Genomic DNA, 14,818 nt, shown 5'->3' on the forward strand with positions numbered 1-14,818 from the left:
AAAGCTTGCTGATTAGTTCAGTAAAACAAAACAAAACAAAACAAAACAAAAACAAATCTCTAGATATAAATGTAGTATCTCTCAAGCATGCCTTCTGGTCTCCCCAATCAATCCTATCACACTGTGTAGGAAAAGCTCAACACAATCTTTATTTTTATCAAACTTGGCAGAAGGGAATTACTAGTATTGATACTATAGTTTTTTTTTTTAATTTATTTATTTTGAGAGAGAGCATGTGCAAGTCAGGGAGGGGCAGAGAGAGAGGAAGAAAGAGAGAATCCTGAGCAGGCTCCACACTGTCAGTGCAGAGTCCAATGCAGGGCTCAAACTCACCAACTGTGAGATCATGACCTGGGCCGAAACCAAGAGTCAGACGCTTAACCAACTGAGTCACCCAGGCTCCCCTTTAAATTTATTTATTTTAAGAAAGAGAGATAGACAGCACACATGCGCATGCACAAAAGTGAGCAGGGGAGGGTCAGAGAGAGAGAGGAGAGAGAGAATCCTAAGCAGGCTCCACATTGGCAGCTCAATCCCATGAACCAATGAGGCCATGATTTGAGCCAAAATCAAGAGTCATGTGCTTAACTGACCAAGCACCCAGGTACCCTTTTTTTCTTAATGGAGGTTCTAATTGCTATGAACTTCCCTCTTAGAACTGCCTCTGATAGCATCTCATAAGTTTTTTTCATTTTCATTTGTCTCAAGACATTTTATGATTTATTTTTTTATACATTTTTTGACCTGCTTGTTGTTCAGTGGCATGCTGCTTAATCTCCACATATTTGTGAATTTCCTAGTTTTCTTGTAATTGATTTCTCATGTCACTGTGGTAAGAAAAGATACTTGATATGATTTCATTCTTAAAAATTTTATTCTGACTTGTTTGTGGCCTAACATATGATCTATCCTGGATAGTGTCCCATGTGCTCTTGAGAAGAATGTATAGTCTATTGCTTTGGGTAAAATGTTCTATTAAATGTCTGTTGAGTCAATCTGGTCTAATGTATAGTTTAGGTCTAATGTTTCCTTATTGATATTCAATCTGGTTGATCTATCTATTGTTGAAAATGGGTATTGAAGTCCCCTACGACTACTTTATTGCTGTCTATTTCTCCTTTCAAGTCTGTTAATATTTGCTTTTCATATTTATGTTCTCCCATGTTAGATGAACAAATATTTGTTATTTTCAATTGTTTTATAATATTGTGTTGTATGAGAATATCATAGTTTATATAACCATTCCTTATTGATGGACATCTATTTTTTCAGTCCTTTGTTAATATAATAATCGTTTCTGCACCAAAATATCTAATGTGCTATTCAAAAATTGAATGCATTAGTATGTTGTTTTCACAGTTCACATTGGTTTCTTTAAATGTCTTATTCTTTATTATTGGGATTACTTGTAATTATTTAATTTGATTTTGCATGTCAAAATTTTTTTCTCTTCCTTAAGCCCTAGGCTCCCTTTCTGAGGTTTTGCCCATCAGATGCTTATGGGTGTGGATATTCATATCTGTCTTGGGCTTTCCCGAATTTCCGATTGTGAAAAATATGTTTTCAGTTGCTATGGAAACTCCAAGATGACATGATTACTTTCTTCCATGATTCCTATCACTTTTTTCTTTTTAGGTCTCACTTAAATATAGAGTGGCCTTAATCATGTTGCTTCCTTAATCTTCACTACTTCTCAGAAAGTATGTTATTAATTATATCAGGTCAATAACTTATTACATTTTGTATGGGAATTTTATATAAATAACTAGATTTAAATTATGATTATCTTTCTCACAGTCAACATAATGTGAGAAAGGTGTTGATAATAGGTAGTGTGCCAAAATGTTAAAGAGTAGTTGTATTTGGTTATGGGACCACAGGTGATTAATTTTCTTTGTTTCTCTGTGTTCCCCAGATTTCAAAAAAGAATAGCATGCATAACTTTTAAAATTAAAACAAAATTTTTAAAAATCTGTCACATATTCTACTTTTAGGAAAAGTAGATTTTCAGCAAATGTTTAGATGATTGAAATGTCCCAGCATAGTGTATGCTGTTCTTGTGCTAATCTGGGAAACTGTGATAGGAAAATATTGTCCATATCCTCAGGCTGGCCCATGATCTGTTGCCTCTTTTCAAGATGATATCATGTCTGTTTTTCTTTTGTTTTGTCCATGTCCAAAAGCTCTCCACCCTTATCTCAGAATAAACTGAAAGCCATCATGCATTAAGATGTGTGTGCCCCCACACACGCGTGCAAGTATCTCTCTTCCACTCACACAGACACTGTCCCTCTCATGTACACAAACACACACACGACTACTTATCAGAGTTCTCTATTATGCCTGAAAGCATGCAGCACTAAGGCCAACTTCATTTATTATTCATCAAGTCTGGACATGCCTTTCAGCCTTTTTCTGGCAACAATAGATAGACCTGATTGTGGAGAAGAATATTTCAGCCATTAAATATAGACTCAACTTATTTTCAAAAAGATATATTTGTGAATGCCGCATCATAGTTGTGCTATGCAGAGAGTTCTTAAGTAGAGACAAAACTATAACATATTAACAGGAGAGTTGGGTTATATCTTCAGGGCACTGGTTGCCTGTATCAATGTCTTCATGATATTATCATGTATAAGTTGCAGAACTTAGAGTTAAAAGAGGATTTCTCATTTGCAAGACTCTTGCATAAGGACATGGAAACACACCTCTGCATTTATAAAGATGAAGGCTGGCTTCTATGCAAAAGATTGCTTGCATTTAAAAAGAGAAAGTCCAATTTCTACAGTTATTTTCCTAGTAAATTTGCCATATAAAACATACAACTTTTACCTGGATTCAGACCTAAGAATTTTTGTTATTACTTCTGGAGATGCTGTATATCATCATGATGGCCTTGCTATTTTTTTTCCTAACATTTATTTCTGAGAGACAGAGAGAGATAGAGCATGAGCTGGGGAGGAGCAGAGAGAGGGAGACACAGAATCTGAAGCAGGCTCCAGGTACTGAGCTGTCAGCACAGAGCCCAATGCAGGGCTTGAACCCATGAACTGTGAGATCATGACCTGAGCTGAAGTTGGATGCTCAACTGACTGAGCCACCCAGGAGCCCCAGCCTTGCTCTTTATGAGGGGCCATTGTAGGTACTGCAGAAGTAGAGTTGGCTAGACTACCTTTGAAAACTGAAAGGTTTTCACTTTCAAGGCAAGGGTTTTGACTGTGGTGATTAAGAATCTGGGCTTTGGAGTCAAAGAGAACTCATTTCAACCCCCCAGATTTACAACATATTAGCAGTGTGACTGTGGGTAAGTCATTTGGTCTTTTTAAAGATCCCTTTCCTTGCCTGTCTAGTTTTGAGAACCAAACAAGATATATGCAGAGCACTGAGCACTGCCTATCATATTTGATAAATGAGAACTGCATAATTATTATTATTATCACTGTGAGTATCAATAATACTATTACATGCCACCTGGATATTCCTTTTCATCCCCTCTGCCCTCAACTCTAGATAATATTTGTCCTGCACAACATTGGGGAACTGCCTCAGACCATGACCTCCTTGATGTTTTGCCTTCTTTTACCTGATTAACTCTGCTCTGTCCATGCCAGTGAGTGACACAAACACCAGAATGGTCATTTAATAGGAATGCTGTGAGGTTCAGCATAGCTTTGACTTTTTTGGTCAGAGGCATCTCTGAAGCCCCTTAGTAATTTGGTTTAAAAAGATTAAAAAGCTAAATACTAAAAAGTGGGCATAATCCACAGTTACTGTAGGCATTTTCAGAGTTTGGGAATGTTTTCAAATTTCTCTGTGATCCAGGTACTGCGTAAGCCTCTTTTGTCTTTAACATACAGCCCCTGGGACATAAAGTGCCTCTCTCTGCTGTTATGAAAGCAATTCTCACGGGTCAGTCCCATTTCTCATCTGAAAGGAAAACTCCTGCACCTGGGCAAGCCTTTCCTGCTGACAGAAGCCAAGGGCAATGTTTGAACCTACCGTTAAATTAAAGCCTGTTGGAAGTTCTGGAAACAAAAACTCCATTTGTTCTAGAAGCAGCATTATTTAAACAGTACATGACATACAGTAGGGCCTCAAGTTATATTTGCTGAACAAATTAATGAATGATCAAATGAATAGGAGGTAGCTTGGTGATATCTCTCTTTGTATTTTGACCCTAGAAGCACCAGAAACTGTTCAGCCAGGTGCCACAGCCCAGCCTGCCAGCTCACATTCTTTGCCACACATTAAGCAGCAGCTGCGGAATGAAGACTGCTACCATGGCAAGCTGAGCAGGAAGGCAGCAGAGAGCCTCTTGGTAAAGGATGGGGACTTCTTGGTTCGAGAAAGTGCAACGTCTCCTGGTCAGTATGTGCTAAGTGGACTGCAGGGAGGCCAGGCAAAGCATCTTCTCCTGGTGGACCCTGAAGGCAAGGTATCATTGGCCTCTTATTACGGTTTTCATGAGTTTTTGTAACTAACATTACTCTGTGATTGATCCCAAACCTGATATTGAAACATGATAACACTTAGTGTTTCCTTTTTCTTGACCCCTCCAGCTGGAGCAGGAAGTGTTAAGTAGAGGGTGATGGAAGGGTTCGACAGGGAGCTACTTCCTGGAGGTTTAGGTAGAGGGCAGCTCTTCCCGCTCTTCTCAGTTCAATCTAGTGAATTAAATGAATACTTACTCGATGGAAGAACAAAGGTTCACAGTTGACTGTTGCTCAGTATCAATACTTGTCCTTACTCTCAGGGTGCTTATAATTTCATAAAACAGATACTTAAATAATTATAACACAAGGGTGAATGACATAAGAATGGTTCAACCAAAGTATTATGGTATTTCTCAGGATAGAGGAGTACTGTCTTTGAGGCAAACTAAAAAGGCTTCTTGCAGGGTCTGACATGTACAGTGAACCTTGAAGGAAACAAAATTTTAAAAAGGGTACATTTGGAGAATAGGGAAGGAAGCACAGGCAGAGCCTAAGAATGGTATTAAGTCAATAAAAGATGTAGGACTGGACAGAGGATGCCTGTAGACAGGAATGATCCTGAGCAAAAGACAGTTAACAAAATGGTAATAGTCCTTTATTAATAATTAGTTTAAATGTAAAATTTAAACCAGTGAAGAAACATAGAATAGCTGAATGGATATAAAGCAAGGTCCAACTATATGCTATCTAGAAGAGACTCATTTTATTTTATTTTTTTACAGTTTTAAAATGTTTATTCATTTTTGAAAGAGAGACAGAGTATGAGTAAGGGAGGGTCAAAGAGAGAGGGAGACAGAGAATTTGAAGCAGGCTGAGCTGTTAGCACGGAGCCTGACATGGGGCTTGAACTCACGAACCCCAAGATCATGACCTGAGTGGAGATCAATATGGAAAATATGACAATTATATAAAAGTATATGCATTCAACATCAGAGTACCCAAATATATGATACAAAATTGACAGAACTGAAGAGAGAAATGGTAACACAATAATAGTGGGAGATTTCAAGGCACCACTTTTAACAATAGATAGAACCTCCAGTCAGAAGGACTTGAACAGCACTGTAGACAAAATGGACCTAACCTGACATATGCAGAACATTTCTCCCAACTGCCGTGGAATACACGTTCTTTTCAAGCATACTCAGAGCATTCACCTGTTAGATCACAAATAAAAGATCACACATACCAGGATGGATCACATGATAGGTCACAACACAAGCCTTAGGAAATTTAAGAAGAATGAAATTATACCAAGTATCTTTTCTGATCACATTGGAATGAAACTAGAAGTTAATGGCAGAAAGAGAACTGGAAAATTCACAAATATGCAGAATTAAACAACACACTCTTGAACACCCAGTGTCAAGGAAGAAATTAAAGGGAAATTAGAAAATATTTGTAAACAAATGGAAATGAAAAACACACTAGAACTATGAGATGCAGTGAAAGCAACAGGAAGGAAGTTGATGGTGATAAATGCCTACACTGAAAAAATAAAAGCTCTCTAATAAACAATCTATGTGTATACCTCAAGGAACTGTAAAAGGAACAAACTAAACCCAAAAGTAGCAGAAGAAAGGAAATAATTCAGATTAGAGCAGAAATAAATGAAAGGGAGTAGAAAAATAGTAGGGAAAACCCACAAAATTACAAGTTGGTGTTTTGAAAAGATAAACAAACAAACAAACTTTTAGCTAGGCTGGCTAAGAAAACAAGAGAGAAGGCTCAAATAAATAAAATTAGAAATGAAAGATGAGACATTACAACTGATGCCGTAGAGATTACATGATTATAAGAGATGATTAAGAACAATTATCCAACAAATTGGATAACCCAGAAAAAAGAGATAAATTCCTTTTTTTTTTTTTTTTAAATTTCTGAGAGAGAGAGAGACATTGTGAGCAGGGGAGGGTCAGATTGAGAGGGAGACACAGAATCTGAAATAGGCTCCAGGCTCTGAGCTTGCAGTCAGCACGGAGCCCGACACGGGGCTCGAACCCACGGACTGTGAGATCATGACCTGAGCTGAAGTCGGATGCTCAACCGACTGAGCCACCCAGGCGCCCACGGGATAAATTCCTAAAAACATACAACCTACCGAGATTGATTCATGAAGAAATAGAAAATCTGAACATATGAATTACTAGTAAGGAGACTGAATCACTAATCAAAAACGGTCCATTAAAAAAAAGCACCCAGGACTAGATGGTATTACTGGTAAATTCTTTCAAACATTTAAAGAAGAATTAATGCCAATGCTTATTAATCTTTACCTCAAAAAATTGAAGGGGAAAAATGCTTACAAACTCATTTTATAAAGCCTACCTTACCAATGTTCCAAAATCAGAAAAAGACACAGCTAATACCATACCCCACTTACAAAACAGAAATCTTTTCCTTTTACCACTTTTATTGGTCAAGTACTACCACCAACATAGTACTGTAAGTACTAGCCAGAGAAATTAGGGAAGAAAAAGAAATAAAAGGCATCCAAATATGAAAGGAAGAAGTAAAATAATTGCTTCACAGGTGAGAGAATCTTCTATGTAGAAAATCTTAAACATTCCACAAAAAAACCCGGTTAGGAGCAATCAACAAGTTCAGCAACGTTGCAGAATAGAAAACGAATATACAAACATTAGTTGCATTTGTAAATAATAATAATGAACACTCTGAAAAGGAAATTAAGAAAATCTCATTTACAATACCATCAAAACAATCTCATTTCAATACCATTAAGAATAAACATAACCAAGGACGCGAAAGACTTATACAGTGAAAACTATAAAACATTGCTGAGAAAAATTAAAGAAGACACAATGGAAAGACATCTCATGTTCACGGATAAGAAGATTTAATGTTGTTAAAGTGTCATTATTACCCAAAGTAATCTACAGATTCAATGCAATCTCCATCAAAATTCTAATAGCAGTTTTTTCAGAAATAGCAATACAATCTTAATATTCACTCAGAACCGCAGAGGACGCTAAATAGCCAAAATAATCTTGAGAAAGAAGAACAAAGCTGGAGACATTACACTTACTGATTTCAAAGCCAGAGTAATCAAACCAATATGGTACTGGAATAAAGACAGACATATAGACCAATGGAACAGAATAGGGAGCCCAGAGATAAACCTATGCATATGTGATCAAATTATCTTTGCAAAAGTTGCCAAGAATTCCCAATGGGGAAAGAATACTCTTTCAACAAATGGTTTGGGGAAAACAATATCCACATGCAGAAGAATAAAGTTGGACCCTTATCTTATACCACACAGAAAAATTATCTCAAAAAAAGATTAAAGACTTATATGTAATATTTGAAACTATAAAAGTCCAAGGAAAAAACATAAGGAAAAACTTCATGGTTTTGTTCTTGGCAATGATTTCTTGGCTATAACACCAAAAAACACAAACAAATGCAAAAATAGCCAAGTGAGACTACAGAAACTAAAAAAAATTCTGCATAGCAAACAATCAACAGAGTAAAGGATAATTAGAATGGGAGAAAATATGTGCAAACCATGTATCTGATAAGGGGTTAATTTTCAAAGTACATAAGGAAATTTTTAACTCAGTAGCAAAAAGACAAATAATCTGGTTAAAAAATGGACAGTTGACTTGAATAGTTATGTCTCCAACGAAGACATACAAATGGCCGAGAGGTATTTGAAAAGATGCTCAACAACAATAATCATCAGGGAAATGCAAATCAAATTCATAGTAAGGTATCACCTCACACCTATCAGGATGGCCCTAATAAAAAACAAACAGGAGCACCCAGTGGTTCAGTGGGTTAAGTGTCCAACTCTTGATTTGGGCTCAGGTCAGGATCTCACAGTTCATGAGTTGGAGCCCCACATCAGGCTCTGTGTGGAATCCGCTCGGGATTCTCTCTCTCCCTCTCTTTTTGCCCCTCCCCCACTCATGCACTCGCACACTCTCTCTCTCTCTAAATAAATAAATAAGTAAACTTTGAAAAATAAAATAAATAAACATTAAACAAAACAAACAAAAAATAGTAAGTGTTGGTGAGGGTGTACAGAAATTGTAACCTTTGTGCCCTGTTGGTGGGAATGTAAAATGGTGTAAAATGGCTGCTGTAGAAAACAGTATGGAGTTTCCTCAAAAAATTAAAATAGAACTCCCATATGATCCATATTTATTGGATGGGCATTTATCCCAAAAGAATTGAAATCAGGATCTTAAGGAGACATTTGTACCCCAATGTTCACTGCAACATTATTCATAATAGCCAAGAAGTGGAAACAAGTTAAATGTCTCTTGATGGATTAATGGATTAAGAGAATGTGATAGAACAGAATACTATCCAGCTGTACAGAAGACGACAGAGTCTGTCACATGCTACAAACATGAACAAACCAGGAGAACATCCTGCTAATTGAAATAAGCCAGTCACTGAACAACAAATTATACATGACTATCTAAGGTAGTAAAAGCTCTTATAAAGGAGAATATGGTAGTTTCTAGGAGCTAGTGGGGAGGAGGAAACGAGTTGTTGTTGTTTAATGTGTGTACATTTCAGTCATGTAAGATGAAAAAGTTCTAGTGATGTGCTGTGCAACATTGTGCCTAGAGTTAACTATACTATATTGGACACTTAAAATTTTGTTCATGGGATTGGATTGAGGCACCTGGGTAGTTAAGTGTCCAACTTTGGCTCAGGTCATGATTTCACCGTTTGTGAGTTCAAGCCCAGCTTTGGGCTCTATGCTGACAGCTCAGAGCCTGGAGCCTACTTCAGATTCTGTCTCCCTCTCTCTCTCTCTCTCTCTGCTCCTCCCCTGCTCATGCGCTGTATCTCTGTCTCAAAAATAAATAAAACAATAAGGAAATTGAAAAAAAAATGTGTTCATGGGGTAGATCTCATGTTATGGCTTTGTTATCTCTCTCTCTCTCTCTCTCTAACACACACACACACACACACACTCACACACAGTGTGTGTGCATGCCTGTGCACCTTGTGATTGGGGTCACAACAGCAAATGTTTGCAGGCCTACCCAGTATCATAAGTGTGTAAAGCTGGGCAAATAGTGGAATGAGCATAGAGTGTGGTGGGCTGTGATAAACTGGGAAACACATGTCCTGTTTACGGGGGACAGTTACACTCAGCCTCAGTCAATTGCTGCAGTTTGGACGAAGGGCCCAGTGTAGCCAGATTTAATTTTACCAAAGAAACTACAAAACTAAATTTTTATAGGAGAGTGCCCCATATTTAATTCAAAAATACTTAAAAACTCTCTGTTGGGCACCTTCTGCCTTACCCTGCAGCAAACTAAAACAGCTCCTGGTATGTTTGGCTAGAGAGTGAAAAATAGTTTATAATCCCTGAACTGGAAGTTTTTTTAAAATTTCTTTATTTTGTGAGAGCACATGCAGGAGGGGCAGAAAGAGAGAGAGAGAGAGGATCCCAAGCATGCTCTACACTATCAGCACAGAGCCGAATGTGGGACTCAAACTCATGAATCATGAGATCATAACCTCAGCTGAAACCAAGAGCCAGAGGCTTAACTGACTGAACCACCCACGCACCTCAACCCTGCACTGGAAAATTAATTTGACATTTATATGCAGGATTGATTATAGAAGAATGTAATTAGGGGATTTTAGCTAAAAACTAGTGAAAACCTGAAGCAGAATGGAGGCAGGAGAAACACAGAGAGGAGAGCAGAGTGAAATGGAATTAACAACACAGACTGGCAGAACTAATCCACCCATTTGACATGGGTTGGGGTTGAGATGAAGGATAGAAAAATGTTTCCAAGTCTTGGAGCCATTTGATAAGTAAATTGGAAACATTGTGCCCTTTATCTCTAATCCTTGAGTGTATATTTTTTACAAATAGGAATATTTTCTTACATAGACATAGTACAGGGACCAAAATCAAGAAATTGATACATTATCATTATCTAATTCATAGTCGTATTCCAATGAGGTCAGTTATTCCAATTAGTGTGTATTTTTTTCATGTGCTGAAAATCAATATCTAAACAGAAATTTAAAAATCCCTTGTAGAGAGGTAGCAGAAGCCTGTAACAAGGTGTTCTCTCACCTCATGTCTTCCCACTCCTTGGCAGTTCCCAGCCACCATCCAAACAGGACTGTATTATGGTCCATGGAGTCATGATGGAGAGTACTATCTTCTGCCCATGCACAGGGCGAGGATGCAGTAATACTGAGGAGGAAGGTCCTCAGGAGAAGGCAGGCATTGGGAAACTCAGTCGCTCTGGCCTGCAGATGAGAAGTTCCGTGTAGCAAATATTTATGAACCAGCTACCGTGAAGAATGCAGGAACGAGACATGAATGCTTATTAGGAAGGTCTGAGGAGGCTTCTTCAAGGAGACAGAGTTTGTGTTCAGCCTCCACGGAGAGACAGGACTTCTCCAGAATGGCCTGCTTCCTACACATACAAGATATTTTGGAAGCAGTCTGCTTGCTGGGTTAAAATTGTAATCCTGGGATTTATGCTTGGTTATACAGTTAAATATTTATAGGAATGGTGACATAATAGAATATATCAAACAGTAATGTGGCAAACAGGTTTGTTGTAAATTTGAACTGTGTGACAAATGTTTACCATTTTTCTAACTAGGACAGAAAATTGCTTTAAAAAGATAATGAGAAATGAGAAAATTGTTTACTAAGGGATATAGAGTTGAAAATACTTTCTCTTTTTTTTTTCTTCTTCTTTTTCCTTTTTTTTTTTTTTTTTTTCCATTCAGCCAAGTATCTCATTCTGGTATATGTCTGTTTTTCCTCCTGATTTGTCTACATCTTTTAGGGGAACTGTTATCATTTAACCTAAATACTTTGTGCTTCCTTTTCAAGGTAAGGACCAAGGATCACGTGTTTGATAATGTTGGCCACCTCATCAGATACCACATGGATAATAGTTTGCCAATCATCTCTTCTGGAAGTGAAGTAAGCCTTAAACAGCCAGTGAGAAAAGATAATAATCCAGGACTTTTGCAGTCCAACAAATGACAATGTGGAAGTGCCATCACACTGATATTTCAAGAAAGTTCATTTTGTGTTAGGATACAAAGATAATCCAAACTTGGTTGATAGATAAAATAGAGCACAAGCTGTGAAGTACATTTTCTTAAGAGCATCATGGACTATGTCCTTCATATGACAAAGAACTAATACAGATTGATCTTCAGAAAGTGAAAATCAGAAAGGGGAAAAGGACTGGTCCATCTGGAAAGAAATTATACATATGCACGGATGTCACTTTTTAAGGCCATATTGCATCGATAGCAAGCTAAAAGCACAATTAAAATTTCCCATGCTAGAGACTCCTTAGATGATCTGCTGGGGCAGTGGTATGTGCCTTTCAACTTGATAATTTGGGGACATTTTCATATCGGGGAGATTAGTTCTAAGTATCTTCATATTCTATAACTATAGAACTATTTGCCAAAAAAAAAGTTTTTCCTTGTTACAAAAATAAGAAGCAATTCGCTTGATAGTTATTGACTTTATCACATTTTATGTTTAGTAGCACTTTCACTACAATGTTAAAATAAATTTCACCTTGAAGTTGGACCGTGTCTTTAACAGTGGAATCAAATCAAGGGCCACTGAAAGCATTGGTCTGGGCCTGTCCCACTTATAGCTAAGGGTTGGGGCCTAAATTCTTTGGCCTAGTATTTCTCACTCTTTGCTAGTTGGACTCTTTGTATGCACCACAGAGCAAGCTGAAAAACCCAAATCTATCAGTCATGTCTGATTTCATTGTATTTCTTCCTCTTTCCTTCTCCTCTCCCTCCCACAAAGGAAGCTTATGAGTGCATGAATTTAAAACACAGCAGATAAACCAGTGTTCTTCATATTCAATATCCCAGTTGGTTTCATTCTTGTTAACGTATTGACTCTGTTTGAAAGTATGGAGAGATATCCTCTTCATTGGCTATGACTGAATCTACATGTATCCTTAGCGTCTTTTTTAGATATGATCAGACAAAATGCAGAAGGGAGAAAACATATTGAACGAAGCAGTTGGAAGGATTTGCCACATGTAAGTACACTGGTAAACTAATGGTGTAATTAAGTGTTTTGTAGAGAAAAGTGCTGACGGTTTTCTCGATGTGACCATGAGCAAGCTGCTGAACCTGTCCAGACTCCCATTTTCTTGTCTGTGAAATAAGGGAGTTGAGCTAGGTGGATACAGAGATTTATCTCAGCTCTAACATAATATGAGTCTATAAAAAGTAAATTTTCCATTTACTAGGGGTTAGTGTTGACAATTAGTTTGTATAATTGAAATGGCAACTTGAGCTCTTCCCTTTAGCCTACATCCATATTCCCAGAACCAATGGCACAAATGAAATCTGTATTTAGGTAGTGGAGACCCCAAGCCTTTTAGTCAAAGACATTGAACCTTTGGAGTGCTGTCAGGGTGATGGTAGAATTGGATTTGGTTGTCTGGACTAGCAGAAAACTGCTGCAGTCTTTTAGTCGTCTTTGCATATAATGGTTTGGCCATTGCTTTGGGATGTTTTTTTGTTTTTGTTTTATCCTGAGTAACCCGGACAGTTGCCTTAACCCCACTTCATTTTGGCTCTGTAGATACAACTTAACCTTTGTAATTGTGGTATATTTGCTAAATTTTAAATAAAATATGAGAAAATTTTTTGGGCAGAAATCATCAGAAATCAAGCGCACTGAACTCTACTATTTTTTCTGTAAAGGTTTATGATTTTATTCTACTTCTACTGCCACTGATTGTTTAGGTAGGTTTGTTTCTTTTTATACGACTAGAAAATAATGTCTCTTTCATCTGTTTTATATATACCTTGGTTCTTGACTATCCATCCTCAAAAAGGTGGGTCAGCATGAGTGTAGATCATAGAAATTTATGGGTGGATCCAGTCACCTTTCAGAGACTGAGCAGGGTTGTGGTCTCTGTCTGTTTGAAAAGAGTGTTAACTGGATCACAAGAAAAACTTCCTGATACAAATAGATGCAAAGAGTACAAGTGATGTGAGCAGTACATGGGCACTGGTACATGAGGCACCAGTACATGGAAAATCAGTGTCTGACCGTAATGTTATAGTAGTTAGATAAGAAAATACTGCACTTACCAAGTACCACAGACACAGTTAAGCCAGAATGACACAGCAGAAGAAATGTTGGATTGCATGCTATTTTAATGACACACATTTATCTTCATCTCTTTTAGAGTGGAAATCCATTTGCCTATAAATACCTGTAAACAACTTTTCCAAAAAAAATAAATGATTATTTCTTTGCGACAATTGACAGTATTTATTATGTCTGATATTTGGGATTTGGAAAATTTATCATATGCAGGATCCTGATCCTGACTGGAAACAGATGGCTCACTTAAATTGGGTAATTTGAGGAAAGTTTAATAAAACAACTATTTACAAAGGTGTGGGTGGAGTATGGGGCAACCACAGGGGAGGAAGAGGTGCCCTGGGGCCAGTGACTGGTTAAGGGGAAAGCACAGTAACAGAATCTGGAGACAGTTGTGGAAGGGCTGCTGGAGGTGTGGCCTCCAGTGGAGGGTCTCTCACAGCCCTGGTGACCCCACAGGGAGGAGGCTGGGAACACTATGTTTAACGGAAGAAGGATAGCCTTTTCAACAAATGTGATTAAAGTAATTGGACGTCTGTAGGCAGGAGAACAAACGTCACACTTCACATAAACATAAACTCAAATGGATTATGGATTTAAACATAAAATGAGACTTTTAGGAAAGAAACGCACAGGAAAAAAATCTTTAGGATACAGGGCCAGGCAGAGTTTTTAGACTTGATATGATCCATTAAAGGAAAAATTAGTACATTGTATTTCATCAAAATAATAAATCTTTATTCTTTGAAAGACTCTGTAAAGAGGATGAAGGGCAAGCATTATAGACTGGGAAAAAATATTTGTAAACCACTTATCCGACAGAAGGCTAGTATCTAGAATATATTTTTAAAAAGCCCTCAAAACCCAACAGTAAAAAAACCTAATTAAAAGTGGACAAAAACCATGAAAAGACAATTCACTGAAGATATATAGATGGCAAGCAAGCACATGAAATGTGTTCAAAATCATTAGCCAGTCGGGTCATGAACTCATGGTTTGTGAGATCAAGTTCTGTGTCAGGCTCTGCGCCGACAGCCCGGAAGAGCTCGCTTGGGATTCTCTCTCCCTTTCTCTCTGCCCTTTGTGCATGTACACACACACACACACACACACACACACACACGCTCACTCTTAAATAAGTAAACTTAAAAAGAATCATTAGCAAGTAAGGAAATGCAAATTAAAATCACAA

General features: G+C 37.6%; 1 protein-coding gene across 1 annotated transcript in view; it reads left to right on the plus strand.

The window, feature by feature from the left end:
• Positions 1–11,521, plus strand: part of SHC4 (SHC adaptor protein 4) — a 129,566-nt gene extending 118,045 nt beyond the window's left edge. Inside the window, exons 11-12 of the mRNA XM_077764324.1 lie at positions 4,185–4,438; positions 11,353–11,521. Coding sequence (XP_077620450.1) covers positions 4,185–4,438; positions 11,353–11,508 — 410 coding nt within the window. The 3' untranslated portion in view covers positions 11,509–11,521. The remainder of the gene's footprint in view (positions 1–4,184; positions 4,439–11,352) is intronic.
• The last annotated feature ends 3,297 nt before the right edge of the window (positions 11,522–14,818 follow it).

Source organism: Crocuta crocuta, unplaced genomic scaffold, assembly GCF_008692635.1.
Source record: "Crocuta crocuta isolate KB4526 unplaced genomic scaffold, BGI_CrCroc_1.0 scaffold102, whole genome shotgun sequence".
Classification (NCBI taxonomy): domain Eukaryota; kingdom Metazoa; phylum Chordata; class Mammalia; order Carnivora; family Hyaenidae; genus Crocuta; species Crocuta crocuta.